Source organism: Anas platyrhynchos, chromosome 2 (assembly GCF_047663525.1).
Source record: "Anas platyrhynchos isolate ZD024472 breed Pekin duck chromosome 2, IASCAAS_PekinDuck_T2T, whole genome shotgun sequence".
NCBI classification, from domain to species: Eukaryota; Metazoa; Chordata; class Aves; order Anseriformes; family Anatidae; genus Anas; species Anas platyrhynchos.
The window spans coordinates 150,478,886-150,501,905 of NC_092588.1; the positions used below are offsets into that span (position 1 = coordinate 150,478,886).

General features: G+C 35.6%; 1 protein-coding gene across 2 annotated transcripts in view; it reads right to left on the reverse strand.

The window, feature by feature from the left end:
* Positions 1–23,020, reverse strand: part of UBE3C (ubiquitin protein ligase E3C) — a 77,027-nt gene that overhangs the window by 50,316 nt on the left and 3,691 nt on the right. The window contains exons 2-10 of one of the 2 annotated variants that reach the window (XM_005026016.6): positions 16,280–16,333; positions 13,641–13,715; positions 12,835–12,981; positions 11,857–11,972; positions 10,417–10,574; positions 8,289–8,442; positions 7,451–7,671; positions 7,023–7,177; positions 5,245–5,432 (exon numbers count right to left, since the gene is read on the reverse strand). In XM_005026016.6, coding sequence (XP_005026073.1) covers positions 5,245–5,432; positions 7,023–7,177; positions 7,451–7,671; positions 8,289–8,442; positions 10,417–10,574; positions 11,857–11,972; positions 12,835–12,981; positions 13,641–13,715; positions 16,280–16,333 — 1,268 coding nt within the window. Of the gene's footprint in view, positions 1–5,244; positions 5,433–7,022; positions 7,178–7,450; positions 7,672–8,288; positions 8,443–10,416; positions 10,575–11,856; positions 11,973–12,834; positions 12,982–13,640; positions 13,716–16,267; positions 16,334–23,020 lie in introns of both variants that reach the window. The other variant, XM_072033831.1, reaches the window with a different exon arrangement.

Sequence of the window (23,020 nt, forward strand, 5' to 3'; positions counted from 1 at the left end):
CTTTGACTAAGTTTTACCCATTTTTATTCCATACTGGTGATTCAGGCAGCCAACTGTAGTAGCTGCTACATTTTGTGGCGTAATTCCAGAAATACTGACTGCATTCAACTTCCATGTTTCCCCTCCCTGAATATCAGGTTAAATACACCATGCAAAGATGGAAGGCTGTATGGTAACATCTTCTATTTAGTCAATACAAAATACCTATGAAGTATGAGGCAGATGAATTCATCAAATCTAAAGTTTCCATACTGTTACCAGAAAATAAACACGAAACTGTAAATTAAATATTTTAAAAATTCATTAAAAAATAATAACAATCACCTGAAATATTATCCACTGTCAAAGGAGTGACAGCAGGAACAAAGGAACAACCTCTTATCTTCCTGCCCCAAGCATAGAAATTGGCTTTCAAAATCAAAGGTAACAACTGAATGAAACTAAATGAATAAACAATGCAAGGATGGCTCTGAGAAGTCGTATCTTTGCAAAGGCTGGAGAAATTGCAGCTGTGCCAAAAAAAAAAAGTTACAATACTTTTGACTTCAAGTGAAAAAAAATAATCCACAACTTTTAGAGATCATCTGAACTTAATGTAAAGCTTGAGTGTCCATACAGTCTTGATCACTTTTTTCTTTAAAGGAACAAAAAGTACTATCAACAGAAGGGAAAATAATATTTATCTTTTTGTTTACATTTTTATACTCTTTAACTCAGGGGTTCATTTTCATTAATTTGTACTATCCTAAAAACAAAGCAAGCAGATAAAGTTTAAATCCTGAGTTTTTACTCCTCCCATCTTCTTGTTCTGCGTTTCCTCGAAAATCTTACTTGTCACTGGAGTTTGGAAGAAGAATAATTTTTCAACTAACAAAAAGGATAAATTCTTCTTATGGAAGTGGAAAAATGAACACTGTCAGCTCAGGCTACAAGACTGTTAAATTCACTGTAGAGATTTCTGTTAAATATCTGTTTTAAACATACTAAATTAAATTATATGCTCCCAAAAGTATGAACAGCCATTTACTTAGAACCTTGTTTCTCTCCATAGGTATCTCATTGTTCACAAAGGCCACATGATTTATGTGTACTTGCCAGAAAGGTATTTTGGGCACCTCTGTTTTTTTAAAAAAGTGTCAAATTCCTCCTGTGCAATGGGACAGATTAAATGACCCATTAAGCTTAATTTAGCTGAGGCACCACTACAAGTTAATTAGTTAACGGCAAGATTTTCAGTGGAGGCCATAAATTGGGCCCAGTTTCCCACTGAGACCATTTAAGTTAATGAAGAGGATACAACAGATCGAGAGGAGCTTGGCGGGCTGATAAAGGTCACTGTGGCAGGGGCAGGGGCTTTTGACACCTCAGGGCTGCAAGGCGTCGCAGGTGAGGCATGGCACGCACAGCCACCCTTCGGTGAGCTGCACCTCCACCGCTCTGCAAGCTGCTTTATGCTTCTGCCTCTCTGCGTGTCAGACCAAGAACACTGAGGAAAGCTTAGAAAATGTAAAAGCTTCATATGCTATGATCATGGTTTAAGAAAAATGCAAGCCTAAGAAATTTCCCTAAAGAATTATTGCAATGGCCTTATAAACAGCCTTCTTCAGCACACACGTGAAGACAGGCTGCTCGTGTTACACTAGAACAGCAGTTTGCTAAATAATTGCCAACCACAGGTTAAACCACAGGTTAAGATTAGCTGTGTTACGTAAATTAAACCGTGCTAATGTACGGTCACTATTAAACAGCTAAACTAAGATTAACGATCACCGTGGGCCACCAAGCAGATGGCCAATAGCTACCAAGTGCCAAAGCGAGCACAGTTCATGTTGCTGGTTACTATTAAGCCCTAATGATAACCAAAAGTCTATGGAATTAAGTTATCTTCCCCAAATATTTTGCAGAATCAGAATTTACTAGTTATTTCAAGTGCAGCTTTAATGAATAGAAGTCTTGGAAATCTCTTCAAAATGGTGATGAGAGCTATACTATAAAATTCAAGATTTAAGAAAACATTTTATTCAGTAACATGTATCAGCTTTAAACTTTATAGAGATGAAAGCCCTGCCCCTCTGAAGAGGAATACAATTACACCTCCCATCTGGATTCCTGAACAGCAGCTTCTGCTCGGTTTCTCTAGCTTTGTGGCCTTTTTTTTTTTTTTTTTAAATTGAGCTTGCTTGCTTCTTTCCAGAACACATTCAGAATTTACTGATAATCTCCTAACAAGGACTCCAAGCAATGTTTTTTTCATAATCCAACTTTGTTGATGCACAGCAACTTAAGAATGCTAAATTAAAAGTTTTTAGTAACACTATTTTAATACAGCACTAGCTTATGGAAAAAATAATAATAATTTCAGTCTGAAATAAATATACTACTTATCATCAGTCCCACTGGAGCAGGTATAAAGGTACCAGGTTAAACAAAAACAACTTGCTAACTCTCGTAAATTTGAGCACTCTCTTGCATCTACATATCATTCAGAAGGAAACCATGAGCAGTAAATACTATTTATTTTTGAGGTGGCTGTAGTATAAGTTTCAATTCAGTTTGGGGACATTTTTTCACACACAAAAAAAAGGAGGACACCACAGACAAAAATTCATAGATGACACAAGACACCTGCATAGAGAATATACTGAAAAAGACAAAAAAGCAGTGTTTAAAGAAGTCTTAAAGTAGATGGCACAGAGCACAGCACAAAGTACCACCAAAAAAAAACAAAAAAAAGAAAAACAAACAAACAGAAAAGCTTCATTTACCATTTCTGCAAGATGAACCAAAAAGAACATTCAGAGTTACTGAAAGACCCAAGATCAAGGAACTATTTTGCCTTACCTAAAGCAACATAATTAATAGAAGCTGTTATCATTTAAGTAAATATCAAAAGAGCAGAGAAATCCTCTCTGATAAACTCAAATACACAGAGTAATTTTAGAGTGGGGAGAAAAAAAGGACTGACAGTCTGACTTGAACACACACACGGCCTCCAGAGTAAGGAACTTCAGAGACTTGCTTTTTCAATTCAAACTATACTGTACTCTTGGGTATCTTGTTCTGGTCTTTCTTGGTGTCTGTTCTAAAACCCAAGAAACCACCTGAACTAATGCAGTGACACCAATGTTCCTGACAGCAATTAACATCAGCATCATCCCTAAAAATCACTCAGATATACTGAGGAGCCGCAAGAAGAAAAAGCATTCAGCCTTCATGAAGAAACTCTGAGTTTCTCATCTTTTTTGAATCAGGTAAAAATTCTCAAAACTACTAAAAAAAAAAAAAAAAAAAGATTTGCTTGTTGTTTCTTCCCTTCCAAAGTTTGTCAACTCTAGCACAATTCTCAGTTATTGAGAAGTTACTTTCAGTGATTACACTTTTTATTTAGTATTTCACTTCACAAATTTGTAGTCCTTAATAAAAAGTTGATAATTGAAAAATATGAAGATGTAAACTCTGCTAAGGAAACAAAGTCTCTGTAACAACCTTTTCTATCTTTTAAATCATTTGACCCAGTATGTTTAAAAACAGAATATTAGACTTGGAATTTTTGAGCTCTTGGAATACTCAGAATACAGTAACTTTAAATAAATTATTTTTGCTTAACTAAACTATTTCTGCATGGGGTTCATTAGCTAGATACACTACAGTATCATCAAATATCCTTTGAAAAACACTGAAAAAACATTTAGAATAGCAACTTGGAAAAATTCATCCAAGTCTAAAAATGCACCAAACAGGATAAAAGATTGACGTCTACTGACATGGTTATGCCTGACAAAACCAATATTTATGGTAGGCTTGGAAGTAAGAACTATTAAATAAACGTCTACTTTAATTTACCACATATTAGTATGAATTAATTTAACTTTGACTGTGAAAATAATCCCATTGGTATTACTGATAAAAATTTTGGTATTTCTTAGTTATTTTGAAATTGGTAAATTCAACTATTTTGGAGCTACTCAAAAGCTATAATGGAAAGTAGTTTACATTATTTTAAGATGTTAAATAGAGTCTTCATAATTTCTGAATTTATCCAGCATGTAACTAGCTCGTTATCACAAATAATTGCAAAGATCTAATACAGCTTTTCAGAGGAAACAGATGCCATACTCATATAAGTAAACTTCTGGGTGACTTCTTTACTCATTGAGGATCCTATCCACACAGTTCAGCAGCAAACCTCTAGTCAAAGCAGCAATGCATTTAAATGCAGTAATTACTATCCAAGGCAATGTACGTCTTGCAACAATAAAGCGGCCATACTAATTCAACTGCTGCTATGATCTTCAGGTCTCACATCCTGCTCTAACGCAATTAGTCTACAAAGAACTAATTACCCTAATCGAGCAATCACAGTTTCACTGACATCTTACTTCCTCTAACAGCTATAAACACCACTGGGTGAAGATAGCACCAAATTAGTTTTCTGTATCACTGTTTACAATGCAGTTTGAGTTGATTATGTTTACAACATTCCCTAAATACTTAGTTTACTACCAGCAACTACGTACTTACACAGAACTACTCGTACCACAATAGTTTTAATACTTATGGGTCTTTGATGATAAAAGGGTCAAAAATCTTCCACTGTTAGTAACAGCCTTTATAAAAGAACAAGCTGTTTACTTCCACTTTAGGTTCCAGAGCCCTTCCCAACAACAATTTTCAATAGGTAGGAATAGCAAGGGAAATGCTGGTTATATACTGGATGATGTAGAGAAAGCATTTTTTTGTGCTCAGCTAGCTAGAGTGGACTGTCTAATCTGTATTGCTCAAAGTTTTAAAAACAAGCTAGACAAACCTCTGCTAGAGTGACATTAACACTGCCTCTGAGCAAGAAGATGGAAAAACTACTGCTCGAGAATCTTTCCAATCCTATTTGCATGTGATTTTCTGATCACAATCACTATCCATTCAGTAATATTTTATCATCGTGTTGGGGACTAACTTATTGGCAACTCACCAAGCAAACCAGGGGTTTACACTTTCAAATTCAGTGATCAGTCCATAAGGAGTACAATGAACAGAAAGAAAAATAAATCAGAGAATGAATCCAAGAATGAATTCACTCTTTGGTTTATCTCGAATTCTTACTTAAATTCTGTAATTCTTCTTTATTTAAGCTGATCATTAAAGAACTCAGGGGAAAAAAAATAGTGTATCTAAATGAGTCAGGTTTATCAAGTAAAAACAATTTTACATCTGTACTACAGTTCAACATCACTTATTTATACTTGCCTGACTTTTGGCACCATCATTCGGTGTTGCACCATTAGCGTGTGGCAGATTGATGCCATCAAGGTAAAGACCTCTTCACTAGCTGAATCTCTCCAAACCATATTCAACAGGGTGTTTGTCTGCTGCTTTGTGTCCAATTTCTTTAGACATTCCTCAGTTATGTACTGAATTGATATTCTCCCATCACCCTACAAACATATCAGAGAAAAATGTGAAGTATTTTTAAAGATTAAGTATCCCCCTTTAAAATATGTATATACACTTCAGAATTTTACTAGAATATGAAGATTTATTGTATGATAACACAACAAGAGCATATCTGTATATCCTAGTAGTGTTCTTGAAAGTATCATACCTACGAGCCAATTTAAATCCCTAGAAGGCAAGTGTTGGATTGGAGTATCAATCTTTTCACTCAAACCAGTGGAAAAGATTCCCTTTAATGTAAGCATGCTCTTCAACACTCAGATACAATAAAGCATACTTTACTGGCATAAAATATTCAAATAGTCATCTCTTCCCCACTGATATCAGCCAGCATTGGACATGAAATACAGAAGAGGATGGCTACAGTAAGTTCCTTTACAAACAGTATTTTCACAAAATCCATGGGTTAACAAACTTCTGGCTGACTAATACACACACTAAGCCAGTAAAAAGAAGTATGCAAAGAGAAATCCTGTCTCCTTTTTTTTTTTTTTTTTTTTTTTTCTTCTTTGTGTGTTTGTTTTGTTTTTTAACTTCCTTTCTCTATCCGGTCCAATGCAGCAAACCATACTCTGGCTCAATGAAGTATAAAAGTTATCCAAGTTCTTTTGTTGTTTCTGTTTTTTGTTTGGTTCTCTCTTTGTTTCAAGTAAGATGGACATTCATGAAAATATGGCAAAAAATTAAAGACCCACAAAAAAAACACAGAAAAGAGAAAAAATACACTACAACAAATAGTATTACATATTGAAGTCTCCTCAGAGCAAACAAAGTCATCCACACAGCTGTTTGTTTTTCCTTATTTTGTTTTGATGAACCCTAAACATGGTGTATTTCACACACTCCACAAGAAAAGACTTCACACTGCATTATTCCTCTGAATGGCAGTATATATTGGGAAATTATATAAAGGCCATCAATTGGTGAATTTAGATCTCTCCAACTCCAGTTGTTCAAAGCCTTGATCTGACCATTAGGAAATTAGAGTTAGCATGGATTTGTTTTACTAATGAACATTTTACAATATTTTTAAACTACAGTGAAGAGTCATATTTATGCTACTCTCTATCATTATTATAGAAAAATAGGTATTCGAGCTTTGAAAGAAATGCATATATTTCAAAGCAGAGCTAATTCTACAGGGTAAATACCATGGCTGAACATAATTTTCTCATTTCCATAAGAAAAAAATGAGAATGCAAAAGTTCAAAGGTCAGATTGGCACGTTTCATGATATCTTAGTGTCACCACTAGGATAAAGAATGAGGAGAGGAATACAGTCTCCACAAAACGCAAAATTAAGACAGGTTAGCTGAAACTTTAAAAAAAAAAAACAACAACAACAAGCTCTATCCTTCAGAAGCCACACTGCCTGTACTAGATTTCTTATTATTTTCTTATTATATTAAAAAGAAATGCAAAAATCCTTATTAATTATTATTAATTTTGTTTGATTACTGTGAGCAACCATCTACTTTTAAGAAATAAACATGCTTACAGTGATCATGTTTTTGCCTGTAGTTACTACTACTATAAAACAATCTCATTCAAAGAAATTCGGTACTGCTTACTGGTGTAGTTGTCATTTTACTGATCTCTTCATCCTCATCTTCAGAATCACTGGTTGCATCCTGGCAATTTGTACCAGCACTAGACACAGGCAGTTGAGAGAGAAAAGTCTGGAGTACCCTCAAATATACAAGTAGTCCTTCCTCTGAAAGGGATCCTATACCGAATATATTGAAATAAAATATAGTTAGCCAGACCATGCTATATTATAATTTACTGGAATACCTGACCAAAACCACATTATGCTAAAGCCTAACAATTAATGGCATATTTTGCTGAAAAAGGTAAAAATGGCTAATAAATAAAGCAGATGTCTCAAACGCTTGTATGCAAACACTGTCTTTTTTTTGCTAAGCAACAAACTATGTTATGGAAATACATAACACACTAACTCAAATATGAAAAAACAACGAACATTTAGCTTTCTCACCCAAATACGTTTCTCCAACTGTTAATACAAAGTAAAAAAGCCACGGGGCTCGATCACTTTTTCTCAAGCATCCATTTTCTGCTAATAATAGTGCATTCAGAAACAGTTCGTAAGGGAAAATGGTCTGCACATCAGCAAGCGCTGGAATGATGAAGTGGAATATCTGATCTGTAAAAGGTGCTGCCACAAACTCCTCTGTGAAGGCTGCAAAAATCTGTTGCCTAAAATGAAGAAAAGATGTCTTCATAGAAAGCATAGGCAGTATGTCTTACAAGTACATTGCAGTATGTCTTACAAGTACATCCATGGAATGACTGATCAATTCTGCAAGTTTGAACACATTCATCAAGAAGACTGCAAAGAGACATTCCATAAATTCTGTACAGTAAACTGAATTTCTCAGGTTTCTCAAAAAGGCACTTCGATTACATCCTTTCCTGATGATCTTATATGTAATTTTAGCCTTTAAACTTTCGATGAACTCATGGAAAACTACTCTAAAATTAAATTTGTCACTTACCTTGAAATAAAAAATTAACAAAAAACTCCTGTTTTTTTTCCCTAAAAATATAAAATAAAAAATACTGTAACAAAAAACATCACACGCAATACAGACAGTTTCATTTTAGTTCTGTCTTTCCATATACCTGACTCATTTTTTTTCACTCGTCTTTGGCTGTATCTTTATTCTCAAATACATTTTGCACATTTGCCTTCCTACATAAATCATTACTAGTGCAAATAAATCAAATCACATTGCAAGAAAAGCTAGACACTTATAAACTGTGAAACTTTGACAGTAAAAAGTATGCGAATAGCTGGTATTATTCTTACTTACCTTGCACCTTCTGGACAGGAGCTATATGTAAAGTGCAATGGTTTCAGAACATTCTCCAGAAGTATTTTTGCAATAGGGACTCGAGAAACATCCGAATACTCAATACTCGATGGAAGCTTATTGTTAATTAACAAATAAAGCGACCTGTAGTAGCCTGCAAAAAAAAAAAAAAAAGTAATGTTTTTAAAATACGGTATTACTTCTTTTCTTTATGAAACAACATATACTTAGCATTTATAACTTTAAGGAATTCATTGCTATGAAGAGTGTTATAAGACATTTTTCAAGAGTCCAAAAGTCACATTCACATAACTAAAAGGAGGTATCAGCAGTATCTTTGAAAACATCTCTGAATAAAATCATAGATAACCACATTCAGAGTCAGTTTGACTTTCAAAAACCAACCAATTCTGCTGATAAAGTTTAAAGTGATTGATTTATTTTTTATTTTAAAACAATGACCAAACCATGGCATCTTACTGCTAAGAATCTTGTTGCCAGAATATCTCAATTCTGCAAACATCTTGCTTTAGGAGACTGAAGGAAACAATTACCGTTCCAAAACAGGAGTCTCTCAGACAGTAATAAAATGTATTACCACCCAAGCTATAAAGATTTATACAGAGGGTAATCTGTCTTGCTGTCAGAAATCTGTTTTTGTCTCACTACAGTACAAATGGAATCACGTGACTTCATTCTTCTTAATCCAACTTCCTCTTGTTCAATGAACTCCTAAATTAAGACAAGTTCCACTACTACAGGAACCACCATACATAAGTAGTATTTCTCTTTCTAATTCAGAGACTGAGTTCCCTTTGTCTGGGACTGTCTACCTTGACATATAATGCAACAAATGGAAGTCCCGTAAGGAATGACTTAGCAATGCTGGTAAAGTGCACATGGAAGACAAATTATATGCAAAATCATATATTAATAAAAGCTATCTACCTGATTCTTTGCAACTTAACCATCCTAAATAAAGACTTATGATAATGATAAAAAAGACCGTACATTGGCATTTGCACACAAATGATTCTTTCTTAGTCATAAACGATTAAAAAGCTGATTTTTTTTGACTAAAATTTATCATTTAATATATTGGTAAACCCTCATACCAGTTGTAAGAATGGAATATTATACTAAAAGAACAAATATAAAAGTATTTGGAAAGATACTGTTAATACAGTAAACAATAAGATAAACACAAGTACTTCTGTAGTATTAATTATGCCTACACAAGTAAAATAAAAGTGCTACAGTCAAAGTCACTTTTTGTCCATAGTAACTTCAATGTGTAATAGTTGTACACACCCTTAGTAACAGGATAAGATAGCCTTGTCCTACTGAGTATATTTTAAAGCCTACAAATACAGAATTATTACAAAAATTAATTAACATATTGGAAAGTGCACTTTTTATATTTAATACCAATGAAGATGCTTATTTTATACTGGTTTCATAATTTCTACCAGTCTTGCAAATGCAAACAACATCAGAAAAGCAAATAACTATTTTCACACATCCCCAGAGTAATAAAGTTTTTTCAAGACAAAAAATAATTTAGGTGATAACGACACAATTCATTAACTTCGACTATGTTTGCACAGGTGTAACTGATTGCCACTCAGCAAACAGTTTTGCAGATGATGCCACAAAGGAAATAAAAGCTGGGTCATCACCTCTTTGCTAAAGTGTCTCTATCTAGTGTTAGCAGGATGAAAAATCAATGCCAATGTACTATAATAATTATCATTAGCAGTTACAGAGAACACTACTGTAAAAGAAGACACCAGGTTTACATAACTAAAACTCAGAGCTGGTAGGAAGCGTCTGCATGTGTGAATCCCAAACATACACGCATGCAAGCAGCTACCAGAATACAGTTTTGTTAGGTAATATTCATCCTCCAACTCAAACAATGGAATATTGAATTTATAAATAGAAAGTCCAAAGAAATCAACCAGTAATTTCTCAAGCAGCGATCACATTACAAGCAATATATCCACTTAATGTATGCGTTAGCATATGCAGCATTTAATTTATTGTTTAATTACATTTTGCCTTTACCACAACATATTCTGTTCAATTTCGGGTCATTTCTGAGAACTTCTAGTTCCTAGCTACTCACCTTTTTGAATCATGTAGTGCAAAATTTGTTCAATTAGTGATGTCACATAGCTGACATCTTGTAAAGCAGGCAAATACGTATTCTCAGATGAAAATACCTCAAGCATTCTCATAGGAAGTGCAACATTCAGACTGTCATCATTGCAATTTTGCAACAGCCTATGAATGAAATGAAATTGAAATTATTTACCAGGAGATTTCTCTTATTTCACCAGAGACTTGCACATTGATTGACAAATAAACCTACAGAAACTTTTTAAATTCATCTTAAAGTAACTTATTTCTACTTGGTTTCCAAGTCTTTTCAATAATTGCATCTTTTCCTTGCATTGTTACAATAATAATTCCTGATTTTACAGTTTCTATGCATCTTGCACTCTCTTTAAATCCTATAAAATTCTTTATTTCAGTGACTTTAAAGTTTGGAAGTCTGCTGCACTGACTGGAAGCAAAGATGTTGGAACATGTCCAACAAAACATGTTGGAAAAACATGTGTTACTACCCATATTAAAAATGAAGTCAGGAAAGCCCCAGAGCAGTATGGGCTGGGAAACAACACAGGGGAACATCGTATGTTTAACTGAAGCAGCATGCCTTTGATTACAGACTTAAGTATTAAAAATACAACCATCCCCAACCTTTTAGCAAATTGCTTATGGAACAACTACCAGTAACCACAGAAATGATGGCAATTCAGAGCCTGTTTAGAGTTACAATGATTTGTTACAGTGAGGTACATACAGGCATTCTTACCCTAACAATGCCCTTTCTTTCCCAGCCATCTACAAATACAGGATGTAACAGTAAAAATAATTCTGATACCACAGCCAAGACATTTCACTAAATGGATTAAAGATACTCTGACCAGAAGACCTTTTTGGCAGATATAACTGCCATCAAGCTACCTTTTTTTTTTGTTAAGGTGTTATATACTTTCACTTTTTTCATTAACATATCATCAGAAGTTAGAACTTCTCATTAATGTTAAAAATATAAAATATTTTTAAAAATAAAGAAAGGGCACTCTAAATAATATTAGTCTTAAAATAGAACATCCAAAGCATATCCCTGAATAATAATTTAACTCTGATGGCAACTTCCAATCACTGTCAGTCCACAAGAAAACCTTCTGGTTCCAACAAAAACTTATAATGATACTGATACGCGCAACACTTGAGAATACACTTAAGTCCATCAATAGGCAGAGCAGCCCTTAAACACATGCTGCACATGAACCTGAGAGTCGATGGACTTCAAGAACATTGTTTTTAAACAGGAAAAAGTATCACTTTAATGGTCTTCATATATGGTTTACATAAACCTCTCCTTAAGTAAATTTACTTGTAATACTTCACTTGCTGCAAAAAAGGAAGAAACAAGTGTCCAGTGTAATTCCTGAAAACTTTTTAGACAGTAGCATATAGAAAAAAAAAAAGTTACCTGCAACACAGCCCCAACAGTCTTTTTATTTGGAATAAGCACGTAAGTCTGTCTGGACTATCCAATTGCTTAACAAACTGAGAACTCTGTTTAATTAAATTCTGACACATCCATATCTGGGAAAAGATACACACAAGTTTACTGTTACAACTAACTGTGTTTTTTATTCCAACATATACGTGTATTTCAGTCCTGTTGTATCAAGCATAGAATCATAGAATATCCTGAGTTGGAAGGGACCCTTAAGGATCATCAAGTCCAACTCTTGACACCGCACAGGTCTACCCAAAAGTTCAGACCATGTGACTAAGTGCACAGTCCAATCTCTTCTTAAATTCAGACAGGCTCGGTGCAGTGACCACTTCCCTGGGGAGCCTGTTCCAGTGTGCAACCACCCTCTCTGTGAAGAACACCCTCCTGATGTCAAGCCTAAACATATCTACATTCCTTTTAATTACAAAACTTATATTAAATTGTTCATAAATGTATGCAATAATGCTTTTGGAGAACTTACAAAACACAAAATAAGACACACGTTTTCAGTTACAGAAAAAAATAGCGATTTGTTAAACAACATAAAACACATAAGTTATTATTAAACTTCCAAGAGCAACACTGAAATACATTTACAACTAACTCTTGCAACAAGTTTCTCTGTTAAGAAAAACACCTTAGAAATTACCAGACAGGTAGGAGAAAAAAGTTGTTAAAAAATGTAACTAATTTATTGAATTGTGGATTACACAGGAGGATTCTTCATGACTCAGACTGTGTATGTGTGCATGTGTACACAAATATAAAATCTAATTTTAAGTTATTCTGTCTAAACAAAGAACAAAGGAGTACAGAACTTCTAAATGAATTTATTGAAGTGGTCAAAGCTGTTTCTGTATCCCTTCTAAACCTCCCAAGTGAAAGGATATTTTAAAAGTACATGAAAAAAATCTACTACCAGTCAAAATCTTTAACAGTACTCACCAGACGCTTAGAATCCTCATTCTGTCTATAGAAAAAGAGTAGCTGACGAACTAGAAGGGTCAAATCAGCTCCATTAGCAGTGGAAAATGTTCCTCCAGACTGGGCCAAGTTAGCACAGCGATCAAATTCACTTCTTTGGATAGAGTACTTTGAGATAAAATAACATTAATATATCAATAATGGTTATGAAGTTATAAAGGGATGCAAAACTTGAAAAAACTGATTTCAGTTTCCCATTCTGAGAAGTAACAAAGTAATTAAGTGCATGCAGCACATATTCATTAACAGATCAAAGCATACACACAGAAGCACAGTCAAAGCCATGTTTGCCTTCTGTAATTCAAAGGTACACCTGGCAACAAATTTTTTGCTTTTCAAGTAAAGAACATTACATCAAATATTTTCAACTAGTTTACTCAATAAATATTAGCAAATTTAAACAGAATAATCAACCCAGCAAAAAGAATCTTTTGACTCAGGCTACCACCTTAGCCTCACACACACACGCATACACACAAAGCTTCACTGGCATGTGAAGGCTGCAAGTGTGTAAGTGTTTTCATACACACTGTAAACACAAAACAACAATATGCAATCCCACTGAAGTCAGCTGTCATAGAAGTGCTCTGCATTCATCTACTAAGAAGATGAGGTTCATTGGAAGATATGAAGAGAAAAACTTGTGTTCTGTTAGGTCACAAAATATTCAAAAACCAAAGATCTCTCAATGGATTTTTTTTTCCTAGAAAGCCTGTCTTCCAGCAAAACTGTTTTGCATCTTTCTCAATAAATAAATGAATACTTACTTGATGTTTTCTGTCTCTGTACCCCCTTACAAATGACTGGATTATTATTGCATTTTTCAGCCTCCGCCTTTCTTCCTGAAAAAAGGAAAAGAAAAAAAAGAATAAATAAATCAAAAATCAACACTAGAACCAACTCCGTTTTCTACACTTTTATCAGATTTATTTGTATTCAAAACAAAATTTAATGAAAATTAAGCACTGAAGTTCAGCAGCCAACACACAAACTGGAGAGAAAGCTTTGTCTGGCTTTAAGTTTGCCACTAGGTCATACAAAATAATTTTTAATACTCAGTAAGTACATAATACTATTCAAAAAACACATTTAATTTTTATTAGACAACGTCTTAATACTACAATGTTGAAGCAATGACCAAATTCAATAATACTACTCATCTTTCTGCACAGAGCAGCTGACCTTGAAGTCCCACTTATTCATTTCCATTCAAGTAATATACCTGTATTAAGAGCCTGGTACAGTTTGTAGGGTACAGACGTAGGGAAAAAAATAACAAGAAAAAAATAACAATAAATAACAGAAAAAAAGTTATTTGGAGAAAATATTGCTGTCAGAAGGAAAATTAAGCTTAATGCTTCAAGCCTAACTGCACTTTATGGTATGAATAAGAATTCCTGCTCGCTCCTTCAAACAAGTCATATGAAGTACGTAACTTTATGAAGTCTTCCTCATTAGCTAGAAAGAGTAGTTAAAATCATCCCTTTAAGATGACTCACTTTGAGGAACTGAAAGCCAGTTTGCTTCACGTACTACTGAAAGAGCACACCACGTATCTCTTGACAACACCCCCAGCGTATCCGATCACAATAAAAATCTGAGGGAAGTGGCTACTGTAATTAGGTTTCTAACAATGTCCATATAGTTTCTTAGAAGATGAAAAGGGAAGCGAATAAAATACTTGCTCATCAAACTTAACACTACAAAGCAGTTGGTGAACTTTCCAAAACACTTTAATTAAACTTATAAACTCAAAACTCTTGACTCCTCATTTTATTGGGGAAAAACAAATCCAAATTTTATGGACAAAAACTTGAAGAGAACTGACCAGAGAAACACCAAGATCCATTTCTGAATTACCATCCAATGCCTATTTTACTTTTCCTGGAAACCTCAGCTCCTCAGTCAACTAATCTGAACAAGCTTGAAAGAGCTTGAAAGAGTCCATTACCTCCAGAGCCTGAACCAAAGATTAAAATTTGAAACGCCAGAGGATATTCTTCCTCTCTGAAGTTTCTAACAGAAACAGTACAAAGTATGGGGGAAAGCAAGAGAGAGTTTCAATTACAGACAAGCACTGTCTCTTCATAACCATAATGTAATGCTTGACTAAAAGGCAGATACCTTCTCTTTTTCTCTAGTCATAGGCTTTATCCTAGCACACAGAACTGTGATTTAGTGACCCAGTGTTTAAGGTCACTACTAAGGTTCTGCTACAGACGTTTTTTTTAAAGCCACAACTGCCTTTATTATCAGAAGATTCATCCTTTAAAAATAGTAACAGTAATAATAATCTCTTCTCTGCACAAACTCTTCATTCATTTTGTGAGTGACTGGTATGTGCCAAAGATGACTGTATGTGTACGCGTACGTGTTTAACACATACAGATACATGGCACTGCATTGCCTTCGCACCAGACAGAACTGAACAACTGAACGGGTTATTTTGATAGTTGGCAAAATGGTTTTGAAGCACAACAATCTTTTTGCACTTGTTAAGGTCTCAGTGATCATAAGTGTGATTTGTAACAGTATTTTTAAATAACTGGAAAAATCCTAGCAATTTCATACTTAAACTTGGTCCATATTTGTACATCTAGGTTGGAGAGAAAAAAGCAGTAATTGTCTGCAGAAAAGGATGAGCCCCCACAGAACCTGTCTTTAATCTAGCAAGGGCCAAACACCTTGAAAGGGGTAAACATTCTGTTTTCCTGATTAGCATGAAAACTAGACAGTTATATTTTTAAAATCATTTCTTAAGACCAGAAATGATTTCTCCTCATACCAGAAAAGGAAAGAAAGATAAAATGAATGTATTCACTTCCATGCAATAGTACTAAATTGTTTTTAGATTGCCACTTATCACTGAATCACAAAACAGCCCAGGTTGGAAGGGGCAAATTCACTAAGATGTTATGCTTCAAGATTCAAATTCACTAAGATGTTATGTTTTCTGTGATTCTGTGAGACACAAACTGGGGATGTGGCTTACGGAAGGTCATCCTGGAAACCACAGCCAAAACAGGTGTAGAAGGTGGTATGCCAAGACCAATTCATACTAACAGATTATGGGCATGGCAAAGAAACACAATTTACTAACCAAACACCTAGCTTTTCTCAACAAAGATTAGATAAATGAGCATCATCATAAAAGGAAAAATTCCCTTTGCACCCAGTGCATACTTAATTACCTTCTTTTGAAATGAAAATCGCTTCTGGGAAGAAGCGTAAAAGCAGCCAGTTTTGTCACTTCTAGTATATTGGAAGACTACATAGTACTCACAAACTGAAACAAAGCATTCCTGAACTAAGTACAACTGCAGTGGAATAAAGTACTTTGGGCTGCAAATGTTATCACATCAAAGAAAAATCCAGTGCGCATGCAAATGCTTACAGTCTACTTTACCTCTCGTTTTCGCCTTTCTTCCTGAGTGCGATGCAGGAGAGAAGCCTTTTCCTCCTAGAAAGCAAAAAGAAAGATACTATTACACCTTCATCCAAACACAATTTAAAATTGTTCATGATATTTAATCTACACATTTGGGGAACAAAAGTTGACTGTTAACCATTTTCTGCACACAGCCTCCCAGAAGCCTGGTGACAGAGGTTACATAAAAAGGAAAGGGACAGGCAGGCAATAGCCAAACAGACTGCTCCCTGTCCAGGTTTGTGTTCTCAGCATCCCAATAACCTAGGCAAACAAAATTAATTTACAAATGGGGAAAGCTGAAGCATCCTAGGGTCCCAATCCCACCAGGTACTTCTAAATGTGTAGCATTTTCCCTGCTCAGAGTGTAAACTATTGGCCCAGGTATGCACAGCAAGTTGTGGCACGCTCGAGGTAATCCCACACTGTTCCAAAGCTCCACGCTTTGTCTAACCTGCAAAAAGCGTTAAACACGTATTTACTTCTCCTTTTCTCACAACTTGTCCAGAAAGGTTGTCAAAATAGACTCATATAATAAATGTGGTGTGTTTTTTTCTTTAACAATGTTGAACTCTAAATGAAGTTAAAGCTACAAGCTGAAACTTTCAGGAGAACGCTCTCTCCAACGAAGGAAAAGAAAACACAAGTGAAGTATTCACGAAGCCTCTGAAGGACACCACCAGTACAAGAGCAAACCTGTGCATTAGCTTTTAAGCCACAACCTTAGATTTGTGCACATAAGTTACAAAATAAAACATTATTTATATTTGCAATAATCTCTTATGGGGTGGATCTGTGCTGTTTCCTGTGAAATACACAAAATAATTCTTTTTGGATGCAGGGTTTTCAGCTCCCACTGTACACAGTAACATTTGAAAGTACCCTGGCACCTTCCTAAGTCCAGTCTAAGACCATATATTTTAGGAAACTACTTCTTTTTTTCCTTCTACTACAAAAATAGTAACTCGCATTTTCTTATGGCATTCTTAGTCTAGAGAAGTTAAGAAATAATATACCCTCAAGCTGAAGATGTATTGCATCTAAATACATAAAAATAAAGCTAAATTTGGCAAACAAGCATTTTAAAAATATTTAACCACTTCTAAAACAACTGCACTGCAATATTTCCTGTGCCTATAGGCAGATAGAAGAACTGAAGGCAAAGCTCTGCACTGCTTTTCTCAAGACACAAAGGAAGTAAGGAGGTCACGATTCTCCAAATTTCTTAGGATAGAAAATACTTTAGCACAGAGCACCAAGGAAAAGAAAAAACACAGATGCAACAAAAGAATTTCAAACTAGATTTGTATTTCACATCATTTACTGGAGCAAGCACAAAGGAAAAAATCCCACAAGAAGGTTAACCATCTTTTCCTCTAAAAACAGTACTTTACAGCCAAAGAGACCACTAAATACAGCTATTGCCCTCTAAATACAAGTTTTTTTCCAGGCGTTAAACACAGTGAAAACAAATTGTACCAAAATCCATATATAAGACAACACGTTTCAAGCAACAGGAAAGGGGTTGGATCTGCCTGGAAACAAAAAAGATTCTTCCATCACTCAAAAAGAAGACTAAATAATGTTCTAAACTAAGAAATGCCCAAGAGACAACCTAAAATGTCAAGGCTTTTTTTTATATAGATTACTTCTTTTCCAACAGCTGATGCCCAATACATTGTATAAGTTAGTAAAACGGTGCTAGAAATGTTTAGTAATTATCTCAGTGACACTTCAGCAGTCCTGGAGCCCTTCATCCTGCAGGCAGAGGCAGTTGAGAGCATTTCTGATTAGAAGCAATGGTGCTAAGTTTCTCCTTCCAATTCAAAGCCCATTAACAACAAAAAGCAACAAAACACAAAGAAAATAAAAGACAATTTACAACATGAGTGGAGAAGGGAATGATATGAAAGAGCCAAACACAATAAATGCAAGTGATTGATAGAAAAAAGGTAGATAAATGGCACGGGAGCTTACCAGAATCAAATAACTTAATGTATTTGGGTACAGAGAGATATAAGAGGGCAGCCACTCCTCACTTAGTGTATCACCAGCTGTGTACTGGGATCTTACTGAAGTGACCACTTCTTAAATTAATCCACTTCAAAAAAAAACACACTACAAATTCTAGTCGATGTCGCAAACTTGCTTTGAGTATTTGAAAGATAAACACCATCTCGTTAAATTAGGTATAAGAGAGGAACTCCCTTAAGACAACAAACAAAATATTCAGGTAAGTATCACCTAATGTAAAAGAAATGATTACAGGTCAAATAATTCTGTTCTTGTGAAGGTGGCACACGTACAGAACAGAAACAAAGGAATGCAATCATAAGTATGGCCAAAGACTGTATTCAAATTCAATGCAAGAAATGCATTTTAAACAATGATATCTCCTTGAGAGCTACTTGTGTATTCAACACAATTTCAGTACCTCATTTCAGAAACTAAGAAAAAACAGTATAAATATGCAATCAAGAAGAAACCTGCTGGGGGAAAGAGATGACAGGAACTATGAAATTATTTTCTTCACCTACAAATGGGATTCTAACAAACTTCTTAAAGACAGCTTACTGCAGAGTCATCTCCAAAATCTTCCCTGTCTAGACTCTCAATAAACAGACTGGTGAAAAAGAGCTGAACTCAGTAGCTCTGCATAACCCAGAAGACACCCAGTCTCTGGCTGGTTGTCAACACCACAGATCTGCAGCCCCGCTACTGGAAGTGCTGCACATCTGACAGCTCCTACCTATACGGGGGACAACCGCTGCCAGCCGTGGGACAGCTTTACACCACCTCTTGTCCTAGCCCCTGCCGCAGCTACGGACAGCATGAGACCGTGTTACAGTAGCTTCCATAGATTACACCCAGCTCACTCCTACTCCCCCCCTCTTTGCCTCACCTCTGTGCTGATCGAGCTATCCACTTTCCAGCTAGAGGGGCTGATGATCTCCTTTTGGGTACAGAAGGCAGGTATCAATCCTACTCATTAAGGTAGGCAGCCAGGGAAAGAAGCATCAACTTGTCTTCCTACCTCCAACCCTAGCTCAAAAGAAGGAGAAAGCCATTCACCCGTAACTCCCAACACCTCCTATTTTTTGGTCTTCCTTCCTCCAGAAGCTTGGCCTCAAAAGTGCAGAACACACCGTCTGCTTGTTTCATGTAATGTTTTCTGTATTCACAGACCCTTTTCTGCCTGCTCCTTCCTCCACTGGTCTTTCTGCAGTAAAGACAACCAACCTCAAGCCCAAGGATATAACCTGCACTTTGAGAAGTTTTCTTCACCAGGTATGTGAGGCACGACACAAACAAGAAAGCAAAGAAACAGCAAAATACACCATGACATTATGGATAATGACTCAACAAGATAGAAGGGGAAAGAGGTGAAAAGAAGGAAGCAGATGGAGGACAGCAAACAAAGTCTGTAACAGTCATCAAAAAAATATAAAGGAATATTTAAAATGTTAAATTATACATCAGGATAAAGCTGGTATGCAGTGCAAAGTTCAAAGCTGTACCACTGCTGATGATGAGCTGAGGAGAAGAGCAGCATCCGACAGCCTAACGATGTAAATGTCAGTACTTCCATTCACATTAAATACATAAGAAAAATCACATTGGAAATTAGGACTGCTTTCTTGACCTAATTTTGTCGAAATATACTGTTTTCCTGCAAAAGTATGCTTACACAACTTCCAGTGTTAAAACACCTAGAAAAAGACTGAATAACAGGAAATATATGAATTATGCTCCTTTTTGTCCTGCATTTTTACATATCGTATTGCAATTGTTTCTAAACTTTCAGCACTCTTTGCTCAAAAATCAGATCAGAAAAAAGAAAAACAAAAACCCTCTTTTTCCCCAAAAAATATTCCTAGGATTTGTTGAGTCTTAAAAACTGAAATTGAACACTCCTGGACAGCCATGTTAATCAAGGCATCTTAACTCCATGCTAGTAAATTTGAAAATTTGTGAGGTGCAAACATGAAAGTAAGCAATTGTTTTCAGGTACTGTTTAAACAGTGAGCCCATTATTTAAAAACAACAACAACACACTAGGAAAGCAGAAAGAAAAATGTTAGCAATTGAAATACTGTTAATAAACAGTTGAGATTGCTTTGTAAAATGTAGGTAATTATTTAGCAAGTTGAAAAGGCTATTCTATCTAGCATTAAAATAGACCATACAAGGCAAGACTTCTAAGAAGTTTTAATGGGGAAAAAAAAAAAGCACTTCATCTTTTAATCTACAAAAGACAGGCACTTCTTTCCTTAAAATAAGGGTTGTGACATTTCAGTCAAATTTAGTTTGAACCACATAACCAAAGTAAATAAGGTGACCTAAGCAATTTAGAGAAGAAAATTCCTTTCAACACAAGTGCTTGGTAAATTGATAAGTCCAGCTAATAAAAGGAAGATTTTGTAGCATCTATTTATAGCAAATAAATGTGGACACTGGGCAGACATCCCTCTCTGAAGTGGTTCTCAGCAGCTTTTCTAATTCCCAGTACTATTTTAGACGAGATAAACTCCACAGCAATTGGCTTTTCTGAGCATTAAAAGAAGTTAGCATTTTAAAGACACGCAGTGTCTTGAACTGACCCTGGACAATTTGAATTCCATCAAACATACAGCTCTACTAGCCTGAGTAAAACACGACCAGGAGCTTGAAAAAATCTGCTATAAAACAGTTTGTGACTCTTTACATCTCTGAATATTTAAGTCGTGATTAAGGAAGATGGTACAGAAAGCCATCTTCCAGAAGGAGATGCTTGAAAATACTTAAAATATGCCCCACAGAAGTGGCATTTGTCCAAGGAAAGTCTGAGCTCACTGAAATCAATGAGAGAGTGCTTACAAGAAAACATCTCAGCATTTTGGCTCAAATTTTACCTTAGGACTCAGGGAGCATCTGGAACCACCTCCACCACAGCAGCCACAAAGCCACATGCAGTGGAACCCGGATTGAGTGGAGGCTCAAGAAAGCAAATAAAATGCAAACAGGTTGCTTTTTAAGTTTACACCCACTTTGTCTGTAGGATGGTTGTTAAGACGTGTATTTCATATGACATTGCAGTTTTGAGTCACTTTTAATCTTCTCAGAAAGAAGCAGAAAAAATAGACCTATAAATTCAAAACATATTTCTGCTTTTGAGATAACAAGATAACACTACAAAACTGAAAACAACTGTGTAATCACTGCTGTCAGCTAACTACAGCTCTATCATGTGTAGCTTCCTTTCAAATGAGGATGCTTAGTATTACTGAGAGGAAAAAAGATCATCTAGTATGCACACATTATATAGTTTCCTATTGACACTTCAGCTGAAAGTGGGGGAAGGAACACTGAGGAATGTAATGCTTAATGTTATGCTACTAATTTAAGAAAGTGCATCAGTAACTACTGAAATCAAATACAAACACACTTTAATAATCAAAGAACTTCAATTTACAAAGACAACCATATAAAGGAAAATTAAGGGGACTTAATCTACAGAGTCATCATTACTGGCTCATTAGTAATTTTCCACGTGTTTCCACAAGATAAAACAAAAGAAACAAGGAGACACTCACTGGTACTGGTTTCACTTTCTCTTTAATCAGTGTTAACTCATCTGTGTTAAAAAGTCTTCCTCTCCAGGAATTTCTAAAGCCATCTCATTTTGCACTGTAATTAAAAATACTTTATTTTAAACTGTCCTGGGATTCATAAAAGCATATTTTTACAGATTTCAGATGGCACAGTAAATTTGACTTAATATTATTTTAGTCATTTTTCCTGTTAAAGGCTTACAAGAAGTCATTAATTCATTTAACAACCTAAATGAATGCTGCAGCACTACAGAGCCCCTCGTACACCCCAGCACAGCCATGGGGGTACCCCTACACATTACGCTCTCAAGGACTGGTGCCTCATATTTTTCTTATAATTGGCAAAATTAGTAAAGGATCAACAGGTCTGACCTGACCAAATCAGGCTGAAGGGCTAATGATATTTCTGCACTATGCCACCAGGAGCCCACCGTCATGACAGAATGAGCGAGGCCCACGAGCAGCCACCAGAAGGGATGGTGACAACGATGCCAGGGCTGTGTCACGCTCTCTCCTGCCTCAGCCTGAAGGACGAATCACATCAGCTCTCTGCTCCAGCAGAAAGCTCACCCTATAGCACTCTAAAAAAGCCTAGATTGGATTAGATCAGTGAGCTAACATCAGTCACTTTTTGCAATACAGGCAACGAACTATGAGCTGGGAACCACCACCCAGGTGCAGAAGCATCAGTTTTGGTCCGCTGTACAGTGAGGGAATTGGGCTAGCTCAGTCTGAACTGCACCCAAACCAGCTCCTCAATTCATCAATTTTCTTGCCCGCCACACCACAGGAATTCTGCAACCACAGCCTCTTGGCCAACAATAAATGTTCTGTACAAAACATCCACCAATAATCAAGATGTTTGCATACGGAACCCCAATTCGAGGCAAGTGTTTTGGAGGCTACCTTAAGTATTTTTAAAAGGTTTTACTAGTTATAATAAAAACTAAACCTGAAAATAACTTACCAAGAGCCTCAAAAAGCAGGGAATCATGTTTTGAAGGTGACAATAATCACTCTCCAAAGTTAAAAATAGTAGTTTCAACAACAGCTTACTACTTGGTAAATAAGTAAAACACAGAAATAGTACCTATACCCTCACACAAACACACAACTAATGCAAATAATC